At 39.8% G+C, this 23,647-nt stretch overlaps 1 protein-coding gene across 3 annotated transcripts; it reads left to right on the forward strand.

The window, feature by feature from the left end:
- Positions 1-80: 80 nt before the first annotated feature.
- On the forward strand, positions 81-22,850 carry LOC129685434 (cytochrome P450 2J3-like). 3 transcript variants are annotated; one of them, XM_055618975.1, is made up of 9 exons: positions 81-354; positions 3,851-4,013; positions 6,373-6,522; positions 6,886-7,046; positions 11,006-11,182; positions 13,604-13,745; positions 17,220-17,407; positions 17,496-17,634; positions 22,281-22,850. In XM_055618975.1, exons 1-9 carry the CDS (start codon positions 145-147, stop codon positions 22,457-22,459), a joined length of 1,509 nt encoding a protein of 502 aa, XP_055474950.1. In that variant the 5' UTR covers positions 81-144; the 3' UTR covers positions 22,460-22,850. The 3 variants fall into 3 exon arrangements, with proteins under 3 accessions (XP_055474950.1, XP_055474951.1, XP_055474952.1); XM_055618976.1 differs by lacking the exon at positions 81-354 and adding an exon at positions 834-1,064; XM_055618977.1 differs by lacking the exon at positions 81-354 and adding an exon at positions 2,211-2,229.
- Positions 22,851-23,647: the final 797 nt, after the last annotated feature.

Genomic DNA, 23,647 nt, shown 5'->3' on the forward strand with positions numbered 1-23,647 from the left:
GCCTTAGAGGGAAATGAAGGGGTGTGGCTGGAGGTGGGGGTGGAGACAGAATAGATGTAGCTCAGAGCCTTGCAAGGAAGGATAGGATCCCTAAACCTCAGCTCAGACTCTCAGTCCTCTGAAAAGCCTGCTCAGGTACCAGCCATGCTGGCAGCAGCGGGCTCCCTGGTGGCCACGATCTGGGCAGCGCTCCATCTCCGGACTCTGTTGCTGGCTGCTGTCACCTTCCTGTTCCTGGCCGATTACCTCAAAAGCCGGCGCCCCAAGAACTACCCTCCAGGGCCGCCTCGCCTGCCCTTCGTGGGCTGCTTTTTCCAGTTGGACTTTAAGGAGCCACATCTTGCAGTTCAGCGGGTAGGAAGGGGTGAAGGTTCCTGGCTTTACCGGCCCTAATCCTATGCTGCTGGATCTGGGACTTCCGGGAACAAGGGCCCTAGTGGTCTGGGCTCTACAGCACTTGCTAACCCCAGGCAAAAAAGTTAGCTTCTAAATATGCTCCTTTAAGAAATACACAGCGAAGGCGCTTCCCGTGGCTACAGACCATTGAAAGCGTGGTCTGTTTTTAAATTTTGTATACTTATAATACTAGAAATGCATTCATCTCATAGCATATACTTGGGAATTTTTTTATTATTTAAGGAAGAACACTTATGTTTACTATTTATATGTAAGCAGTTAAACCCGATGTTTTATTGTTTTGTCTGTTTTGCTCGGTTTTTCATTCCTTCATTTGTTTGTTTCCTGTCTTCCCATGAGCTTCTTGGATACTTTCAAGTAATTGCCTTTTTATTCATCTTCCTTCTTCCGTTATCTCTCTCTTACCATCTTCCCAGCAGCTGCTCTGTGTTATGCAATACGAACACGAAGCTTATGAGAGTTTGCTAACACTGTTTTCCACTTAAGACTACCAAAGCAGAGGATGCCCTGTCTCCCTTCTATGATACAGCTGTCTGACATGTTGTCCCCACTACCCTGACCCCTCAGTCTCAACAGCGTGGGTTGGTAAGAAGGAAGACAGTTACAAACTGCCTGCGTCTAACACAGCCACACTTCACTACAGGAAGGTAAATGCCAGCTGTCTTCTCATAATTATCCCCTAGGGAAGGTATGTCCTCATTACTGCAAAAGAAGGGTAGGAACCCGAGTTCTCGCAGGCTTCTTGGGGGATTCTCTTCAGAGCAGTTCAGCTGTAGGAGTCACAAATTAAGCTCACAGACTCAGCCCAGGAGAGACACAGAGGTAGAACAAGTGACAAGATGGCATGCATGAACCCCATCACCACAGCCCCTTGTTAAAAAAGCGGATTTTGAACCCCTCTTCATAGTGTATGAGCCCAGAACACAGAAGCAGAAAGTTAAAAAGACCTCTGGCCTGTTGAGACTCGCTTTCCCTCGCTTGTAGCAAAAGCACACAAAGTTTGGTGTGACTTTTGCTTCTGGCAAATGCTGTCATAAATTGTAAGAATAATTTTTTAAAAAAGCATGTTTTTATTTGGTTTTGTCTGGGTTGAAGTACTGGATCTTTGATGTCTTATGTGACCATGGAGCTTGACTGATGTGTCTGGTATCACAGCAATAGCTCATCATGAAACAGACTGGGAACATCATCCTATTCCAGTCATTTTTTTTCATCCCAATGTTTTATATTTTCTATTGGTTTGCAAATTAATGTCAGAGTGCAAACAAAGTTAAATGGTACAATTTAGGCGTACTTAAATTTTAATTCTTGCTGTTAGGAAACAGTTCCCACAAGCTGACCTATGGCCTTTCCTTTGCGTCTTGTGTTGCCCTTGGTTCAGATTCCACGGTAGGCACTCGTGGAGTCACATTAGCTTCATCTGCTAGCATTCCATTTTCTACCGAGTAAAGCGGCTGAGGAAAGGAGTGGCCTGATTTTCCTGTGTTGTTTAGTGAGATAATGACAAAAGAAGAACTTGATCACTACATGATTTGACTCAATATTTATTGTCTGCATATATTCTAAGTAGAATAAAATGGTGTTTAATAACTTACTAGAGATTTTTGTTCATAGACGCATTCACTCAATGGGCACTAAATAAATGCTTTAACATGACAGGCACAACACAGGACAGTCTATGGTCAAATGAGTCCTGGTAATCAATTGTGATATCTTATGAAATCTAGATTGATGGGCAGCTCTGGGCCTCTTCTTTGATAAAATGATGCCATCTATTGTGCTGTGCTGTTATCCATACAAGGATCCTAAAAGGTATGTTCCATTGTACATTGGGGTCCCATTGTTATAGCAGGCTTAAAGTATGTTTAACAGGAGTCTAATTGAGTAAAGGGATAAGGCATGTTAAATCAATTAAAAGGACATCATTTAAAGTAGAATGAGGACAGTGAAGAAGCTGGGCTTCTCATTAGGCATGTGCAAACTAAACTTCTTCCATGTCATAGTTTCTTAGCTTCCTCTGTAGTAGAATTATTACTTAAACAAGAAGAAATTTATCAGATTTCAATGGACATGTGATACACAAGTGAGATATTAATAGGTACTTCAAGCCTGCTATAACAATGGGACCCAATATACAATGGAACATACCTTTTAGGATCCTTGTATGGATAAACTTAATAAATTCTAAACCACTGTCTTATATGAAAAGTACTCACTTCTCTCTCTCTTTTTTTTGCATTTTTATTTAAAATATTTATTTCTTTATTTTTTAAAATATATAAATTTACTTTTTATACTTTATTCACTTTTATATCTCGATTGTAGCCTCCTCCCTCATCTTCTCCCAGGACCACCCTCTCTCACTCTTCCTCCTTATCCCCCTTCCCTAGTCCACAGAAGGAGGAATCCTCCTCGCCTACCACTTGATCCTAGCCTATCAAGTCTCATCATAACTGCCTGCAGCGCTGACACTCATTTCATTCTCTTTCTTTTTCTTTTATTCATCTTTAAAAGTATTTCTGAGAACGCAGTCAGATTTTTTAACATCGAACAGGATTTTGTACCTGAATACGGAATAAGCCCATCAGCCCTTTCTCCGGGCTCTGCCCCTCTATTTCTTCGATATTTCCATTACTAGAGCCATCTTCTAAATCATAGGTTAATATTTAAATAGCCACAGTTATGTTGCTGTTCCTTGTGTTAGCATGATTATTTACACAAACAAACCATCAGCAGATATTATTATTTCCTGTGAATTCCACACTTGTAAGCCAGAGAATTAGCTCAGTGGGTAAAGGCAGCTGCTGCCAAACATGTTCATCTGAACTCAATCACCTGGACCCACATGGCAAGAGGGGAGAACAGGCTCCCAAAAGTAGTTGTCCTCTGACCTCTGCACACGCAACAACCACCCCTTCTCTCTCTCTCTCTCTCTCTCTCTCTCTCTCTCTCTCTCTCTCTCACAGACACAAACACACATTAGATAGATGATAGATACATAGACACATAGATGATAGATAAATATATAAATGTGCAGATTTTTTTTCTAATTCTGCGCTTGCTACATTGGACTTGCACAGAAATACTTTGGTCTTTGGCAGGTGGCATTTGCTGTGCTCTCGTGCTTCAGTTAGAGAATCTGCCTATTTATTGATATGTCCTCAAGCCTTCTTCTGGGTGTGCATGGTAGATATACCCTCCCCTCATATCAGTTCATGTTAGTGAATTTGTATAAGGTAAATTCCATTCTTGAAGTGAGTTTGAGTTTAGTATAGTAGCAGAGGAAAAAAATCAAAAACACTTTCACAAACCAAGATATATCCAGGGAAATAAGAACCTGTTAGTATAACTTGCATTGGCTACACACATGACTGTCATCCATGGATACAGAGCTATAAGTACACTCATCTCTAAATATTGAAATACTTTTCAGTTTGTGAAGAAGTATGGGAACGTTATCAGTCTGGATTTTGGAGTCATGTCTTCAGTGCTTATAAGCAGCTTGCCTTTAATCAAAGAAGCCTTTACTAACCTGGATGAAAACCTTATAAATCGCCCTATATTACCACTACAAAAACATATCTTTAATGGAAATGGTAAGTCTTTTGTGTGTTGTAAGATATGTATTATAATTTTAGTGAAATATGAAGACACATATATGCCTTAGTTATCCAACACTCCCATAAACCAATCCCTTCATGAAAGGCCATTTTTAATGGGAGCTGGATGCCACATTTCTTGAATGAAAGCACCCATCAGATGTCCTGGTAGAGACTGGGAAAAACTACCTGTTTTGCAAAAACAACTCTAGATGCCTTGATGGCAAGGAACCATAGCACCCAGAGCTTCCACCAGACACACTGGGTTCTCACTCTGTTTTCCCACTACAGCCTTCAACCCAAGGGAAACGGATGTCAGTCAGCTTCTCCCTTCTTCTGTATCTTTCTTATAGCTCCTTATACATTGTTAAAATCATGAGGACCTCTTGGCTCCTAGACATGGTATAATTTATTAGCATGGATACTTTATACTATCATCAAATAAAGTTGACAACAGAATGTGAAATTTATTAATCTAATAAAACAGTTTTTAGATGCTAATTACTCTTTGAAAGAATACATTAATTGATTCTACATCAACTCACTGTGTTGTCCACCATGATAAGCATAGCGCTAGACATACGCCTCAGGATTACTATTGCTATGATGAAATACTGTGACAAAAAAAAAAAAAAAACTTGAGAGAAAAATGTTTATTGGGTTTATGCTTCCATATTATTGTTCAACATCAATAGAAGTCATGGCAGGAAGTCAAATAGGACAAGAACCTGAAGTCAGGAGCCGATGCAATGGCCACGGGGAAATACTGCTTACTGGCTCGCCCCTCATTACTTGTGTAGACTTCTTTCTTATAGAGCCCAGGGCCGCTGGCCTAGGGTTGGCACCTTTCACCTTGGCTGGGCCCTCCCACACCAAACACTAATTAAGACAATGCTCCACGGCTTGCCTACAGCCCTGTCTTATGGTGGCATTTTCTCAATTTTGGTATTAGATAGATAGACGATAGATAAATATATAAATGTAAAAAGATTATTTCCTTATTCTGTGCTTGCTACAGCAGACTTGCACAGAAATACCTTGGTCTTTGGCAGGTGACATTTGCTGTGTTCTCTGCCTTCTGTAGACTTCAGCATTAGAACAGGTATCTGAACGTACTTCTTTAGAATTCCAATCTATAGCGAAGACTGAGACATCCAGCTTCATAGACTGAACAATCACAGCACTATTGCCATTTTCATCAGGAGATAGTCTAGTTAACGTTGTCTAATAAATCCCTCTTTAATATATCTAGATTCATTCTATCAGTTCTTGTCCTTTAGAGCAATGGTTCTCAACCTGTGTGTCGCAACCTCCTTGAGGGTGGAATGGCTTTTTCAGAGGAGTCACCTAAGCTCATCAGAAATATCAAATATTTATAGTATGATTAATAACAGTAACAAAATTACAGTTATAAGGTAACAATGGAAATAATTTTTTGGTTGGGTGTCACTACAACATGAGGAACTAAGTTAAAGGGTCACAGCGTTAGGAAGGTTGAGAACCATTGATTTAGAACCCAACTCATACAGATTACGGTCCCAGGAGTGGTTCCTGGCATTCAGCTTAACATAGATAACAAGACTTATATTGTTATGCAGTTCGCTTAGATCCAGCACAACTCATAGGCCAAGTCAAGGCATATGACAAAACATTTTGTAATCAAGTCACTAGTGATCAATCAATCAATCAATCAGAACAGACTCAGGAGCTGAACTGCCCCCCACCCCCTAAATAGTACAGAGCTTTTAAACTTGAAAACTACAAACATCTGTGCCAAGTTACAGTTACGTTTTCTCACCAATCAGGATTAGAGGATAGAAGACTTCCTTAGGAACATGTCTGTTCCCATATTCTGTTCCCATTGTTTGAGTTATTCAACTGTGATGGATCGATTTGCCTAGCATTTGTGTCTCAACTTGCCAACCAGGATACCAACCAGGGAGGTCTTGGGAACTTTTAAGTTTATTTGATCCCTATTCAAAATGGAAGTTTTATTCAAAGTGGCTTCAGTTTGCTTCCTTCTTACAAAATTTCTACTAATCAAAAAAATGTGGACCTATTCAACATAAAGGGTAGGTGTTTTGGTTCGGGGGAGACTTGAGATTGATCACCAAGTTAGCAACCTAGTAACCACATTACCTTCAAAGCTTTACTTGAAGTGCTTACTAAACTGTGTGATGTTGCAAGCTACCCCGAAATGCTACCCGTCATGTTCCTTGCTTTATGATATTCTCTCTAGACAACTGTCAAGTCCCTAAATGGCCTTTCTCCTTACCATTGCAGATATACCCATAAGGTTTATGAGATAATTGTAAAACAGAATCACAATGCCAAATTCTGAATCTCTTCTTTCCAGGATTGATCTTTTCCAGTGGCCGGATATGGAAGGAGCAAAGAAGGTTTGCCCTAATGACTCTGAGGAACTTTGGGTTAGGAAAGAAGAGCTTAGAACAGCGCATACAGGAGGAGGCTCACCACCTTGTGGAGGTCATGGGAGAGGAGGGAGGTGAGCATTTCATAGGCCAAGTACAGGGGGCTGTGTGACCCTTTCATCCACTGAACAGATTCCTACTAAGTGTCTGAGTGCTCGTCCTGGACCTGCACTGTGCAGGACACTGAGGATTGAACAGCGAACATCTAGCCATGACCCAGGAGTCCCGCAGCTAAGCATACAAATGGCTCACTAAACACAGTGCTGAACCCAAATCCTGGTAGTCAGTCTGACTTCCCAGGCATTAGCACATGAGAGACCCCATGTATATGTTCTGGCCAGGGCTTCTCACTTGGTTCTCTATTGTGTGTGTTTCTCTGTCATATGGAATTAACATCCAATATCTATGAAAGATGTAACTTTTTTATGCACCTTCAGGACAGCCTTTTGACCCTCACTTCAGTATCAACAATGCAGTTTCCAACATCATTTGCTCCATCACCTTTGGGGAACGATTTGAGTATGATGACAGTCAGTTTCAGAAGCTGCTGAAGTTACTGGATGATGCCATGTATTTGGGTTCCTCAGTAATGGTCAATGTAAGCATTCTGGATTGATTGGGGTTGATTCAAGTACAGGTAGGGTCTTTCTTTTTGTTTCCAGGACTTTTTGAAGCTAAAATATGTCTTGAAATTAGGTTTGACACAAATTTATTTCAAATTTATGTGTTGATTTGGAAATTTTAGGTAAGAAAATTTACTGTGTACTACAAAATGTTTATAATATTCTAACGAAGAAGCAACACTTACATGATACCCATTTATGTCTAAATGGTGCTCTTTTTTAGTGGATGAAAATATTCTTGTTGCTTTTGCTTTTATTTCTCCTAGGCATGTCCCTTCAAAGCTTCCATGCATACTCCAAGTATACTTTCTGGCTATCCTGTTTGTATGCTCCTCTTGGTTAACCCTTTGTCATTGTTTGTTAACTTTTCTCATTGTTTAGACAGTTAGTTGTTTCTCAGTTAAGGTTGTTATTAATAACACTTTTGTGAATACCTCAAGTTGTTCTTGTGGCTACATCCATTCATTATTCTCATATTTTCATGTAAACATTAAAAACTGGTTCCTGTTCACTTGAAACTGTCAATATTGTAATACCATAACATGTAGCTTTTCAGGGTTCTTCTTTATCCCCATGTTGGTGGACACCAGGCCCCTATGTTTATTCCTGCATAAAATTCCTCTAAGAATTGTTTTAGCTGTCTCTCAAATGGTCTGGTAGGCTGAGCTTTCATCCTCATTTGATTCTAGAAGCTTGGCAATTTTCTCCATGTTTTTTTTTTTTCAGTGAGCCACTGTCTATTCCAGAATCTATTTTTCAGTCTCTGTGTATTTGTGTAGTTTCTGTAGTGTGTCTTGCTATTGAGATTTAGTTTTATTACACTATGGGTATTTGGATATAATAGATTATTTCATTCTTTTGTATTTGGTAAGAGGTGGGTGTTTATTCTAGAGAAAGGTCCATGTGCTGTGTATGGGACAGTTGAGCTCTGAAGTTTCTCTGTTGGTTTTAACTTGGAATGACCTCTGCAGGCATGGTGATGCACACATCACCATAATTATCGTATGAAGATTTGTCTGAACATTCATTGTTGCTTCTCTTATGAAACTGAAAGCCTCACATTTTGGTGCATATGTATTTTCAATTGTACTAATTAAAAATGTGTTCCTTTATAATTATGTAGTGGCCTCAGTATGTATTCTAGATAAGTTTTGCTTTAACATCAGAATAGAGAGTCCACCTTGTTTTCAGTGTCTGTTTGCTTCATGGACTGTTTGTAATCCTGGGCTCTTAGTCTGTGGGTATCTTTTCAGTAATGTGTGTTTTTTGGAGGTAATACTATGTGGAATCTAGTTTTTCATCTAGTCAGTCAATCCACCTGTATCTATTTATTGATGGGTTTAGACCATAAACATGTAAGGTTATTATGGACAGACGTAACTAGTTATGATAATTTTGTCAGGGTTTTTTTTTTCCTGGTTGGTTGGATTATTTGGTTTTTGCTTTCCTTCAATTAATATTAAGCATTTGTTTGTCTACTGTGTTAGACATGCTGTATTCCTTCCTAGCCCTTGTTTATTCAGCTCTTTCCTGTTTACTGAGCTCTCATAATTGAGAGTCATCTTTCTTCCTCCTCTGTGTGCAGCACTCTTTTAAGTATCTTCTTCCATGCTTTCTTGGTGTTAATAACTTGATTTACTCTATGTTTGTTTTGAAAGTGTTCCTTAGTCCTCACCAGTTTTAAAACAGACCCACTAAATGTGCAATACATGACCTTTCTTTAGTTATGAACTTTCTGTAGTTATGACTTTTCATAGTTTGAAATATATCATTCCCAGATTTTCAGGCTTTGAGGGTTGCTGGTGAGAAATCTGAGGTTAGTCTCCTGTTTCAGTCTTTGCATATCAGTGGGACTATTTCTATTAGAACTTAATTTCTAAAATTTAATTATAGATGTGTGCACACACATGCACGCACAGGAGCATGAGGCATGGCAGTGAGCGTGAAGTCAAAGGAGATTTTTGAGACTCAATTCTATTCTTTAGCTGTGAGATCCAATGCTTAAACTTGGGGTGTCAGGCTTGTGCATCAAGCACACTTGCCTGCAGAGCCATCCCCGAGGATGGACCCCTTAAAACTTTCAATACACTTTCTTTCCATTACAGTTTTCATTTACCAAGAGATGTTCTTATCTGGCCATATTTATTTGAAGATCTAAATGCCTCTTGTATTTGAATGTCTTTTTGTTTCTTTGACTTGGGACTTCTGGTGTGATTTCATTGAATTTACCATCCCTTTCCTTTTTAGCCCAGCTTCTGAAGTAAAATCCTGCAAACTCCTGGGCTTGGTCTCTTGAATATGTCATAGTTCTTGTTCATTTTGAGAATGGATATTATTTCAATTTTAATTACTGCTGTTGGAATGTAGAGTTTCATCAGCAGTGTTCTTCCTTCCAGATCTGCTCTTTGGTGGAGACTGTTGTTGGTGTTTTCCACTGTGGTCTTGGTTTTTTTGTTTGTTTTTTGTTTTGTTTTTTCATTTTTGATTCAACTTTTAAATTCTCAACATTTTTATTTGTTTGTGTTTTTTTTCAATTTTCTTCTGTATTTTCACCTATTCTGCCCATTTTTCATCTTTATGCTACCTTCCTCCTCCTTTTGCCTGTTTCCTCCACTCAGCCAACTTTCACTTATGGGTTCAAACTGAACTCCTCCACCTGTTTGTATCCCCCTTTCAGTCTCTGATCATTTTGATCAGAAAACACTTTGATCAGAAAAACTTCACCCAACATTTAACATATTTCAGGGTCTTTGAATTGAATTATGAGTTCTACAGGTGTCATCTTGCCTTTTTTTTTTTCTTGGATTTCTTTGCTTTAATTTCTGCATCTTGGTTGGAATAGCTTTCTGGATTCCTTGAAATGACCTTCTTATTGAGCAGCCTGTTCTTGAAGCTAGTGTCACTTTGTGAGTGAAAAAAAAACTGCTTCAGAAGCAATATTAAACTCTATAGATATAAAAAAAAATCCACTTAAAATCAGTGATGGTTCACTAACATGTCACTGTTGAAATGATAGTCTGAAGGCTACTGTTCAGTTTTCAATGAAGATGAAATTATTTAAGGTAAGTGTAGAAACAGTAAATAAGTAAAATAAAAGAAGGAGATTAGGAAAAAGAGAAAAGAAATGAAACAAGAGTTAATAATGAGGGAGTGAAGAGAAATGTTATGAGAGAAGAGTACAAGAGATTTTTTTAATGGGGAGGAGGCATCAAAACTGTAACAGGGGGCCCTCTGCTGGTCATACTTGGCTTTGCATTTTGTGATCAGGCCTCCTCTCACAAGATCAAGACTTCCTAGATTAATTATGTCACCTGGTGAGACTCTCCTGGGAGTGTATGGCGATTGGAGAAAGCAAGAGGACCTGCCTTCACACATTCAAGACCTGCTGATTACTGAGCACCAAACTGCAGGAATGCCCGTGTAGGTGTCATATACAGCCCTGGCAGGTCAGAGTTCCTGAACAACAGGTTAGCTCCATAATTTGACCCAGCCCATGGTCTCAGACTCAGAATTATCAAACTCCGGGGTAAATTTAGGTTGATAAGGTCAATTTGCAGCCACTGCGTGTGGAGCTATCTGCTTTCTGTGTGTTTCAGCCTGGTCTTACTTCCTGCCACCTTCATCCTTTGGCCCTTCAGTATCTTTGATGGCATTAGGATCAGAATTGGAACAGCTACTGAATGTTCTAAAGAACTGAAATAACTACAGTGTGTGTCCTAGAGTGGGAAACACTTGGACCAGTGAGAAGTGGTCCGGGAATGATACATTTTGCATGGGAGGGTTGAAATGCTTGTCAGTAGGTGTGAAGAAAAACAGTCATCCAGATGTTCTCATAGCTCCACTATCGAAAATGAACATGTAAAGTCAAGATGGTCCTGAATCATAGAAAGTGACTTTCTGGTGTCTCCATGAGCTTCTTCTTCTCCCTAATCAGCTCTACAACATCTTCCCATGGATAATAAAATATCTCCCAGGACAACACCAAACACTGTTGGCTACCTGGAAAGACCTAAAATCGTATATTTCTGATATAATTGGCAATCACCGCAAAGACTGGAACCCTGATGAACCGAGAGACTTCATTGATGCTTTCCTCAATGAAATGACAAAGGTGAGGAGAATGCTGCCCTGTATCTTCTTACTAAAATAGTGCTGGAGGATAGATTCCAACTGATTCAGCAACAGGTTAGCACAACCTAGCACATACTCAGCCATTCTCTTGCAATTCAACATAATCCCTGTAATCCTGTCTGCCAAGAAAGCAGCTTTAGGAGACAATAAAAATTTCATCGCCTTGGATCTCCCACATCGATGTTTGTTCCTGAGGCTCCTCGCTTCAACTTAAATGTCAAGATTGCAACATCTTCTTTTCTTTCTGATCCCTTTACATCTTATTTCTCTGGTTACAACTCTGTAGGCTCCTCTTATAAGGATAACCTTTCCTAAAATTAATCACATCCACAGGTAACATGCCATGGTTACAAGGATGAAAATATGAACATCTTCGTAGATCATTACTTAACATACCCTTGGAAGTAGACATGGTAGTATAATCTTGGGATTGTTGAGGCTTTTCGAAATAAAGGGTTTGCTACCATTTGGCTTCAGTTCCTCTCTTCATTTCCTTCCTCTGTCTTCTTCCTATATCTGAGGAAGATATGCACAAAAATAAAAGTAGCAGTTAAATTTCAGAACTTTATTTTGCTATGAGTGGGTGCAAGGTTGGTTAACCTCCCCAATCTGGACCTCACTGTAACAGACAAACTTCAGCTAAGTAAGTGGTAAGTGTAATTTCCATATCTAGATGAGGAATCTCTTTTCTTCAGCTCAGCACTACGCAATAATAGACAAAGGCAAGACTCTGAGTGGACATATTAGTTAACTTGGCATTCCTCTGATGACAATATGTGGCAGCAACAACTTAATAAAGCAAAAATATGTGTTGGCAAAGTTTCAGATTTCAGTATATCATGGTGAATGGCAAAGCAGCTAAGTTCATGGGGCAGAAGGGTACGGCATAGGCTTTCACATCACAGGGGATCAGAAAGCAGAAACAAGGAAGTAACCATGGGATTTGTGTAACTGTAAGAGTTACCCTTACTTCCCATGAGTTACCCTTACTTCCCACCTAGGTCCTTCAGCTAGATGCTCTATTCCTATTTCTGAGAATGTCCCAAATACTATCAGTGCAGGGAACCAAGTATTTAAAACACTTGCCTGTGGAGGACGATCTTGAATTCAAGACATATACTGTAAAAACGTAAGCCTTTGATCCCAGTAGACCTCTGGCTAATACATATCACTGAATCTATCATAGAAGCTTCAACTCACTGGATTATGAGCTCCTCCTCTGCCCTGGTAAATATTTATGTATTTATCTTTCCATCTTCTCTGTTATTTTATCTTCCTGGCCTAATACTGATAGAAGCAATGTCTCATGCCCAGATAAGAAGGCAAATAATTTACCATATGAAGTACAGATATGATCCACCCGACACTGAGAGCAGTATTAGCAAACTGATACTTCTGGAGGAAGTGAGTAAAGGAGATGCTGTTGTTGGGAGCCGTGACTCCAAGCGGCCGGCTTTGATATTTAAATCTCGGTGGAGAGATGGCTTTTAGCAGGCCTTTACTAATGGCAGAGAACTTGCAAGTCCATCTCCTTTTGTTTGTGACAGCAGGTGGGATAGCTTGTGAGGGTCACACCTCTTCCTCTAGCTCCTTGTGCAAATTAACCTATTGTTCTGAGATGTTTCTACTCTGGCTCAGAAACTCTACAATAAAAAGACAGGCCTACAGTTACGGCGGCAAGAGAAGGCTGGAGACAGAAAAGAAGGCTGGAGACAGAGGAGGCAGGCAGAGACTTGAGGCTTTCTGCTGGCACTGCTTGCTGCAGCAGTCTGCTTTTTGCCATGGCTGTCGAGTCTGGACCTTTAAAAAGTTTCCTGTGTGCTGTGTGTTTATTTTATTAATTTTAATCCTCACGCCCAACTCAAGAACCGTTCTACCCTGCCCAGCTGGCTCCGGCATGCTGTGTCATAAGGAATGATTGACAGAATCAGTGGAGTTCTAACTGCAAAATGATCCAGGTTGGAGAATCATTGAACACATATAATTAATATTAATCCTTCTGGTATCAACAAAGTCACCAAACACTGGCTTTTAGCCTGTTGCATTCCCCACAGGTGACAATGGTGTGTTAAGATGCATGTGTTGTTCTCATTATGTACACTGATGTAGAAGAACACAAAGTGCCCTAGGCCATGCAGATATTTGGTGACATGGCAAACACTAGAAGCCAAATAAGCTTTTTTAGAACATTCTCTTCCTACTGTACAAAGACTTTTCCAAATGTTTAGTAATAAGAAAATGACTGTTTTGATTTTCATCCAGCCAAGAGCTTCCAGCACTTGAGGATCAAAGAGACCACCATTCTGAATGACTAGATCCAGTCCATTCCTCAGGGTGAGGACCAGGGTTGTAAGACAATGACAAATCCTCTGAATAAACAAATACACGCTGTCTTTTCCAGCACCCAGACAAGACTACTACAAGTTTCAATGAAGAAACCCTCATCTGCAGCACTCTGGATCTGTTCCTTGCGGGAACAGAGACAACATCCACGACACTGCGCTGGGCAATGCTCTACATGGCCCTCTACCCAGAAGTCCAAGGTGAGCCTGTGGTGACTGCATCTAACCAAAGGAGAAGGGGGTGAGGAGAAGTGGAATGTGATGGAGTGAAAAGAGACGTGAGGCAATGTACCCTAGGGAAAGGGCACATCCTGCACATGTTCTGTTAGGGTCATGATGGCTCCGAGAGTGCAGATATCAGAGAGTCTGTACCCTCAAGAATGTTGAAGTTTAGGAGAAGAGAGAAATGTCACTTTACATTGTGGTAGGTTCCAACAAGAATGACATTACCAAACAACAACGATCACCCATGCCCTCCTTCCTTTTTAGCAATCTTACCCTGTTGGAGTACTGTCCTAATTCTTTGTTCCGGGAGCTGATGTCTTGTGATATGCACCTTTCTGCCAGTCCAGGGATCTGCCTGCCTCTGCCTCACAAGTGCTAGGATAACAAATAAGTGCGGACTGTCACACCTTAAGTTTGTTCTGTGATGCCAGCTCACGTTCTTATGCTTGCATGGCAATAAATTTACTAAGATATATATGAGTGTGTGTGCATATATATATGACTGTATCTCTATTATATATATCAATCTGGGTTACTACTTAAAATGTCTTTCTTGCTAAGAGTACATTTTTAACAAACCTTAAAGCCTATTGAGTTATGATTCAGGCTTGCCTTCTAAAACAAAGATTCCAAGATCTCGGTAGATTTCTTGCCAAGGACTGGCCCAGTCGGGCTCCCATCATCCACGGGAGAACAAGGCTTTGGACAGGAAGACACGGTTTCGGTGATGAATTGACAGATAGAGACACCTTGATGGTTTTGACTCTGCTGCAACTTTACTGAAATCAAGCTAGTAGTTTTATACAAAAGGCATCCTAAAATTGGCATACTTCCCAGAACATTCAGACTTTTTACCAAGAGTACAAAGTTTACATTTTAACCGGAAATGTAGTCAAACATAAAGCAGTGCCCACAATAAATCTTGACCTAAAAACTTTTTGATCAGAGCAAACAAAGAAAAAGAAACCTCAAATGCAGTTTCATTATTGCTAACCAGTGAAGAGGAAAGTCAGGAGCTAAGTCAGATACCTGCCAAAGTCTTTCCCTGTATCAAAATCTAACTACACCTTTGTTAACCATCCTCCCATATGTCCTGCTAAAGATTTATGATCTTCCTTAGAAACAAGGCACTGAAGGGAGGGGAAACTCTCGTCAACTGCACCTCTCATGCTATTTTTTCTTAAGAAGGAGCCTATTATTTTTTTCACTATTCTTAATGCCTATTAATACTAAATCTAATTCATTACTTTTCTTAAACTTATTATTTTTATTAAAGCCTTTAACAATCTACTAATAATAAATTTCTTTATAAAGTTAGTTGTGCTGTTTTAGGAGTCACAGAGAAAGATCAAAGAATTCATTATTCCAGCCCCAGAGCCACAACTGAAAAAGCGTAGAAATCTCAGAACACGTCTCTTTTCCAAGTGGGATGAGTCTAGCAGGGACCTTCCAGGGGGCGAATTTCCGGAGAAAGTGTATCCCCCGCCCTGTAGCTTATGCTACTATGGCGACACTGGCGTGGGTGTTGGCAATTTCTAAAAGCTTTTAAAATGTATTTATTTATTTTACGTGTGTATGTGTACAGTTGCATGCTTCGCTTTCCATGTGTACGTATGTAGATCAAAAATAATTCTGGAAGTTGGTCTTTCCTATCATGTAGGCTCCTGAGCCCAATCACGTATCATCAGGTTTGGCCATATGTGCTAACCCATCTCGCCATCGGTATATTAATTGATAGAAATTTAATTCATGGTCATTTTGTAGTATTAACAGCAGTCAACAGAAGGAAACATACAGGACACTCGTGGACCATGAGTAAAGTTCAGTACAGAAATTCAGCCCTAAGGAAAAACGTCCTGATGCATGCATGAATATAGCAGACAAAAAAAAAAAAAAAAAACCTGTGTATTCAACTATACAAGTTCTCTAGAATAGTTAAATTTGTGGACATAGATAGACTACAAGAGGAATAAACCAAAACTTGTGAAGACAGTTTATTTTGCAAGATGAAATAAATGTCCCTGCTATTACTTTTACAGCCATATAGATATATTTAATATTATTTTTCCTGCACACCTAAAAATAATAAGAAGAGCTATGGTTAGTGGCCTACATCCTTAATGTGGGACTGAGACTGAGACAAGAGTGTTAAAAAACCCATTATGGCCAAAGATTTGCTCTATCTCAAAATCATCATAGTTCTGATTTGATTTACATTATGTGAAGTTTATTTCCAAATAACTTTTTATGTGTGCAGTAGTGCCAATGTTAGATATTTATGTATCTCTCTCAGGAGAAAGAGCCAGGCTGGACCTTAATAATGACCTAGAGTTCCAAATCCTTTTCAGCTTATAGCTGTATTGAGCGCAGGTGAGGAGGATTGCCAGCTTCTAAAGTGGCTCTCATCAGTGGCTCCCTTTGCACCTGCAGGAAGGGAACTGGGGAAGGAACCAGACATTGTCTCTACAAGTCTTGTTCCAATGCTGAAATATCACATCTATTTTTGTTTTATTTGCAAAACTTGGTCACATTTCCTCTTTAAGGAATCTGGGAAATGACAATTTTGGCCAGAAAAACATACAAACAGCTGAATCTCTACACTCAAAAAAAAAAAAAAAGTGGCAAAGATACTGAGAGGAAATATCTATCATTTATTATTATTATTATTATTATTATTATTATTATTATTATTATTATTATATTAGTTCATATAAATCTCAAAATACTGTTTTGATAAGGACGATTTATTCTCAATGATCAAATGAGGAAACTGAAGCTCGAAGAATTTCAGTAGCTTCTCCATCCATGTTCCCTAGAAATGCTTTGTTATCCACTGCCCACGACGACATATCTCCTTGAGAAATAAGTCTGCAGGTGTGCTGTGTCTCAAGTTGGTGTCCTTCCTATAAATTCATTGGAACTTAATCAGTGGTGGCATGATGGTAAGAGGTGATTAGCCATTATGAAGAGAATGTATTTTTAAAAAAGAGGAACCAGGGAGGTTCTTCCCACCTTGTGGCATGAGGATACAAGAAAGCTTTCCTAACTATGAGAAAGGATATTGGTCCTTGCCAGATAAGAAATCTATTGATGTCCTGATCTTAGAATTCAAAATTCTACAAGCAGAAAAAAATAGAAGTATATTGTTGATAATCTATTCAGTAAAAAGTAATTATTTCTAAAAATCTGAATAGATGCAATGAGCTATGGTGATCCTGGATATTCAGTTCAGAATATGTGGAAATAAATGCTTATGATGTAGGCTTGAATAAAGTTATAGTTTGTAGTTTTTTAAATCAAGCTCTTTGGTGGGGGGGATGGGAAGAAAACTTTCTTACAGTCAGGATGATAGAGGAAATAAAAAGAAAGTAAGTTTTGAAGACAATTTGTAGATCTTTAAAGGAAAGCATTGAAATTTAAAACTTAATGGAGTCTCCCATTTCCTTGAAGAAAAAGTACAGGCTGAGATTGACAGAGTGATTGGCCAAGGAAGATTGCCCTGCCTGGTTGACCGGGACACCATGCCCTACACCAATGCTGTTGTCCATGAGGTGCAGAGAATGGGCAATATCGTTCCTTTGAATGTTCCCAGGGAAGTGGCAGTTGACACTACACTGGCCAGATTCCGCTTGCCGAAAGTAAGTAGGCTCAAGTCTGGGAATTTAATACCCACCAGCCCTCTGTGTGTGTCTGTTCCATATATTGAGTCTTTGTTATTTCTCCTAGGGCTCCATGGTCCTGACCAATTTTACTGCACTGCACATGGACCCCAAAGAGTGGGCAACCCCCGATGTCTTCAATCCAGAGCACTTTTTGGAGAATGGACAGTTTAAGAAGAGAGAATCTTTTCTGCCATTCTCAATGGGTGAGTTGTGATGAGCAGGAGACAGTTCAGAGCTCCATCTCATCCCTTCCCTCCTTCCAGGGGTCTTCACAGACCAGCATGCCCAGTATGACTCCATTTGAGGTTGGTTTCAGCCCAGCACCCCCACTCATACATTGTAAATCCCCCTTCCTTCTGATGGAGATTTCAATTCCTCTTGTTCTGTTTTCTACAATGCTGACAACAGAGATCCAACCCCTGCCTCTTGCTGACCAGCAAAGCTGAGCACTTGCCATTCATTGTAAGCATTTTGACTGCCAAGTGTTCTTTTAAAGGGCTGCCTCCTTACAGGGAAGTCAGCTGAGTTTTTACAGGTTTTACTTTGTTAAATAGATTTAGCTGTCATTTACTTAAGTGAACCGGCTTCTGCCCTATAAACAGGCCTGATCTTTTTAAATTGAAATTCCCTTCAGTCCCCAAATAGGTCTTATCTTTTTATATTAAAATTCCCTTTGTTAATTGTAATTAGTTCTTACATCTGCTACACCACCTACAAACAGGAAAGGGAATGAATGCAGTGATGATTCTTTCTCCCTGGTGTTTTTCACCAGGCAAGTTACTAAAGACTGTAGTAGAGTATTATTGTGCAATCAATAACCAAATGTTCTGCTATCTTCTAAATATTGGCTTATATATGTTGCATATTTTTTTCAGGTAATTTTGCAATTCCTTAATTCCACAAATATGTTCTAAGCATATATTATCTGTCAAACATCCAACCTGAGAGCATGACAGTAATAGGACAGATAAGGAAGCAAAGCTGCTCCTTGGAGCATGTGTCCCACTAAAGCATTTCCGGTGGGAATTAGCATGGCAAAGATTAAGGCCTAGGCAAATGTGCTCTACCTGGAGCTCAGTGTCCACCAGATTTTCTCACGCTGAAGCTTGTGTTTTACAACACTGCCTCCAGAAGGCGACTAAATGCTACACAGAAGCCACACAGGAATGCTTGACAGGTTTGCTTGATTACCTAAGGCAGAGTCACTTCTCACAACACTGAGGCTCAAGAAGGAAAAGCTGAGTTTGCCCTCTTGAAAGTGTAGATCCAGAGTCAGTGTTTCTCAGTGCTAGGCAGCCCTGGGTGTGTCTGGAAGAGACTGGTTCTGACCTCTTTCTCTTTCCACCCGGGCTTGTCTGTGCCTTTGTTCACTGTTCACAACTCAAGTTAATAGAAAAACTAATAGGACACAGGGACTCTGACCAGTCTCCCTGTTTATAAAAAAACTGAGAAATTGTGAATTATAGTACAAAATCTCACTTACATATTTCACTTATTCTAACTATTCTAAGCTAATGAATCAGATCCATGAAATATGACCTTTCTTTCATTTTGAATAAATGCTTTGTGTGATAATTCCTGGAACTATGGTGAGAAGAATGTGAGCAGATTGGTCCCCGCCCATGGCTTTCACAGGAAGGTGTTTCTCCAGGCCCATTGTTGCCCATGTCCATGCCTTCTCTTCAACTATAGTGCAAAATTCTTTTCCCATAGGGGCCATATACCTCAACCAGTTAAACTGTTCTCCCATCTGCACCAGTTGTAAACAAAAGTGGCAGCATAGAGAGACTCATTGATAATGTTATCAAGAATGTTATTACTTACTCTAAATTATGGACCTCATAAGCCGGCCAGTTGTGTCAAATAATCCCCACAACAATATTTTTATTAATAATCAGTGTTTATTTTCTTCCCTTAAGCCAATTCTAAACAAGGATAGCTAAAAGAGAGTTCTTTCTTATTCAAAACCACATGCCCCAAGAATTAACCCAACAGTGTCCAAGGCTTATGTTTTCACTTGTAGTTTAGTTCTCTTTGCATTATAGCCAGATTGAAACTTGCTGCCACAGTTATGGGCCCACTCATTTTTTTAAGGATTACCAAGTTCATGTCCTATATATCAATTAGCATTTTGCTGTGTAACAAGCAATCACTAACTATATTAATTAGTAAAACCCCAATGCTCTCACAGTATTCCATGTGATGTCAGTGGCCTAGATAATCTTGGATATCTTTCTTTACATCTTATCCTGGATGCTAGAGACAGAACAGAAGCACAAAGGCCTGATGAGTCCAAGCTGGGAACTGTCACTCCATGACTGTACAGTCTGTTTATCTGGCTTACCTCATAGCCAGGTCTTTTGTATTACATTCTGCATATTATTATTCGATGAAAAGAGCCAGGAGTTCTTGAAAATGACAAAATTCAGTTCTGGAGAAGGAAAACTATAAGTATGAAACACACTGTTATCCAAAAATCAGAAAAAAAAAAAAAAAGGCCACTTTAAATGGCCAACTCAGGAATGTTTGGGGCTTTAAAACAAGTACTGGTTAACAATGGGTTGCAATACTTACTGATATTCATGAGTGTTTACATATAGAGGTGGTCAGCAGCATTGGAATGTCAACACAGGACCTAAAGAGGTATCTCAGTGGTTAAGAGATATTGGCTGCTCTTCCAGAGGACCAAGGTCCAAATCCTAGTACCCTCACAGCAGCTTACAACCATCTGAAGTCTCAGTATCTGGGGATCTGACATCCTCTTCTGGCCTCAGTGGGCACTACTCAGATGCGGTGCAAGGACATACATGCAGACAAAACACCCACACCATATGCATACAATAAAAATTCATTTTTTTAAAGAATAGGAATATATAAATGAGAAATGTGGTAGAATTTCTAATGTCACAATTTGGCATCCAGATACAAAATTTGGAAAAGAAACACCAATGGAAACATGCAAATGAACAGTCTCAAAATATTTTCACTTATAAAAACTGAAAAGAAAAAGAAAACTGAAAAGAACAATGTAGACACTACTGCCGTCAAATATTCCCCAATAATAAAATCTGAAAACCAGTTGCCTGCAGAGAGGTCAGATGAGAACACAGTATAACATCAGTGGCAAACTCCCATGGCAGATGCCCATGGCCCCATCTGCCTAGAGGAAGATAAGGATATGCTTAGGAAAATGCTTTTTATAATCTTTTTAAAAAGCCAAAAACTTGAAGTTTCGCAGAGGTTGAGGAATTGTGTCAATGTGAGGAGGGCAAGAGAGACACCAAAGAGAAGTCTAGCTTGTGACATCAAGGGTGTCATGACACAGCTTGAAGCCTAGTGGATCTGTTAACCGGTATACCATAAAGATCCCTATGACTGAGGATAATATATAACCAGAATCCTAAGCCAGAAAATGATTTGGAGCATGAGGTGGGTCACACCAAAGTTTTCTCCAGAAGTTAAACAAAATATAATAAAGACAGATGGTTAATTTTGTATTTCCTCTGATAATGCAGGGAAGAGGAGTGATATACAGCTCCTTGGCATGTCTTCAGGCTTGTGCACATGAGCGCTGATATTATTAAAGAAAATAGACAAGAATCATGAGTACCCAGACCACCTTAGGCTTTGTCACACTGAATCTGACTGATCATTTTCTCAGTTCTGCTCACACAGAACATTGGTTTTCTGAAAACAGCCACTCATAGGGGTAGGAGCAATCTGCATTGCTAAGCAAATCTCCACTGCCCATGGAGGCAGTGAGGAGCAGTCTCCACTTTTTTTTTTTTTTTTCACGGTATGGACCTGTCAGGGCAGAGATTCTAGAGGGGAAGCTAAGCAGTTTGGCCTCTGTGAGATAGCAGCTCTTGCTTAGAGGTCAGAATTCTCATGCTGGGTATTGCTGCTCCCGAAAGCTGCAATGGAATGACTGAAGGCTTCTGGGTGACACTCCAGGGTTCTGTAGGAGGATCACTGCCTATTATCAGTTTGATAACCATACCCTACATCCTTTTGCCCTGGCATCTTCATCCTTGAATGGGATGATGGCCAGGTTTAGATGTGCACTTATTAAATGACAGGCATGCCTGTCTGTAAAGTTGAGCAGGAATATGACTCAATGTCTAAAACAGGAGACAAAATTAATGCAAAGATGCCAAACATAATTCTGTGTCCAGTTGTCAGTTATAGATGTAAAAACCCAATGAACTAACTAGATCCCTTGCAAGGGCAGCCTGCATGTCCCTGACTTTCATATTAGGAACTCATCTCTGACTCTTGCTTATATTTTGGAATCTTCTTTCATTTTTCTAACATTTGTTTTATTTTATTTTATTTTATTTTCATATGTGGGTATGTGTCTCTGCATATGTATATACATGTATGTGAGAGATAGCGCCCATGGAGGCCAGAAGGGGGCATTGAGTCTCTTGAACCTGAAGTGCAGGTTTCTGTGAGTCTCGTGATGTAGGTGGTGAGATTTGAACCACAGTCCTCTGGTAGAGTAGTAAATAACCTTAAGCATTAGCTAGCTCTTTTTCATAAGGATTATATAACCTTCCATGACTTTGCTGCCTAGCCATTGTGTGGTCTATCATTTATGCTTGTCAAATGAATTTGAAAAGCCTTGGGACTAGTCGCTCAGCCAGGCCTCAGGCCTCTCCCTTCTGTCGTCCCACAGAAAGACATTTGACCTGTGATCTACATTCAGTCACTGAGACACATCAATAAAGAGCTAGACACACAGAGCAGAGACCTTTCAGGATTTGCAAGAGGAAACTGAATACTCCAGTGTCTGCAAGCATGAATGCTAGCTGTGAAAGTATCTCATCTTCTGTTTTATCTCCTGCAGGAAAGCGAGCTTGCCTTGGAGAACAATTGGCCAGGTCTGAGCTCTTTATTTTCTTCACTGCCCTTGTGCAAAAATTTACCTTCAAGCCTCCAGCCAATGAGAAGCTGACCCTGAAGTTCAGATTTGGCATCACTATTTCCCCAGTCAGCCACCACATCTGTGCTGTCCCTAGACTGTAATGTCAGAGAAGGAAAGAGGAAGGAGAGCATGAAGACCTGAGGAATGCACTGAGCCATTGGGGCTGCTCATATATGCAGGGAGAGAAAGAAGGTGGCTGAGGAAAGATGGGAGGACTAGGCTAAGGTCAGGAGATCCGTATCCTGAACTGCTGTGGCCTCCAGATTGGTAGTAGCTTGATCACTTATGTGCTCAATGATAAAGCTTTTCATCTACGAGTTGCAAATAGAATGATGCTTCTTCCTGTAAAGAAAGTGCTTATAAACACAAAATGATGGGATAAAAACAGCATGGAAATGGCCACGTCATAAAATTGTACCTTCAATTTTCTTTCTGTCTACTTCATAAATGTTCATTTGCTTCTGGATATTAAATTGGTTCATTTGAAAGTGATCTTGCCTCCCTCTCATAGCTTATGGAAGCCCGCTGGGAACAGAACTTCTGACATACAACTGTCTGGAAGGCTGTGGTGTGAGGTCATTTTCCTAGCTAAAAGAGGAATCTCTAAAACTAAAGAGAACACAAGGCTCTTCTTAAAATTAGAGGTCTTCATGCCCAAAATGAGACAAAAGTTTGCTTGGGCAAAAAGCATGCCTGTGTACACAAAGTGAAAACACGTTTCCTGATATGATTCAAATATACTCATGTGCCCTGATAGTCCCAGTTCAGTCCAATAAATTTGTAGGGTGTTTTTTTTTTCTACAGTCCAGGATAAGTCATTTATCAGTCATTGTTCCGTGAATGGTGCCAGACAGTTGGTCTTGTTCATATGTTCACACAGGTGCACATTGATGTCTATACTAAAATTGGATCAAAAACTTACTTGCAAAATGAAAGGTGTCAGGCAAGTCACAGGGTGTGGAGTAACTGAGAGCAGGACCAGCCCGATCTCAACATACTAACTAGTTTTATTTACAGGGTCAAGTATTATGCTAGCACAATAAGTCAGAAATATTGGAAATAGTAGCTTATGACTCCTAAAGGAAATGTCTATCCATGCATGCACGGCACATGTCTCCTTTTGTTTGTTTGTTTGTTTGTTTGTTTGTTTGTTTGTTTGTTTCCAATGTTCACAGAAAATTATATAATGGGAGTCTCCACCCCAATTCAAAAATTATACAAAGATTTTGCAATTGCAATTTACAGCCATTATTCCTTACTGATTCTGGATGTTCCGGTACTCCTTCCCA

This window comes from Psammomys obesus, unplaced genomic scaffold (genome assembly GCF_907164565.1).
Source record: "Psammomys obesus unplaced genomic scaffold, mPsaObe1.curated_primary_1811, whole genome shotgun sequence".
NCBI classification, from domain to species: domain Eukaryota; kingdom Metazoa; phylum Chordata; class Mammalia; order Rodentia; family Muridae; genus Psammomys; species Psammomys obesus.